Here is a 404-nt window from a genome sequence, read left to right on the forward strand (position 1 = left end):
ATTCCGACATACTAATGTTTACTTCGTCCCTTGCAGGTTACCTCCTATACAAAGACTTCTGCAAGACGGTGTGCGACGACCCGGTGCCGCAGCTGGAGTTCTACGAGCAGGTAAGCCGTGACGTCACTTCCTCCCAGTCAAGGCTTTCCGAGATCCGTCCCGGTTCGCGGACTGGTACCGGGCCGAGGACTATTTTCGCGGCCGCCCGGTAACTGGGCCGCGAAAATAGTCATGGGAATAGTCGGAAAATTGTGGAGAAAACCCGGATTTGTTCTTTGTAAAGTCAGCGCACCGGTTGGGCGCAGGCTGGTCGAAGCAAGGTTCAGTCGCATAATCGGATGCGCATTCATGTTTATGGGGAGGTTTGCTCTCGAGGGAACAGCTGATTCTGACTGATCATTTGC

General features: G+C 53.7%; 1 protein-coding gene across 1 annotated transcript in view; it reads left to right on the forward strand.

Annotated features, from left to right (window-relative positions):
• LOC119587090 (G protein-coupled receptor kinase 1-like) overlaps positions 1-404 on the forward strand; it is a gene marked incomplete at its 5' end in the record, with an annotated part of 148,076 nt that overhangs the window by 32,457 nt on the left and 115,215 nt on the right. The window contains 1 exon segment of the mRNA XM_037935840.1: positions 37-110. Within this exon segment, the coding sequence (XP_037791768.1) occupies positions 37-110 (74 nt within the window).

Source organism: Penaeus monodon, chromosome 22, assembly GCF_015228065.2.
Source record: "Penaeus monodon isolate SGIC_2016 chromosome 22, NSTDA_Pmon_1, whole genome shotgun sequence".
Classification (NCBI taxonomy): Eukaryota; Metazoa; Arthropoda; class Malacostraca; order Decapoda; family Penaeidae; genus Penaeus; species Penaeus monodon.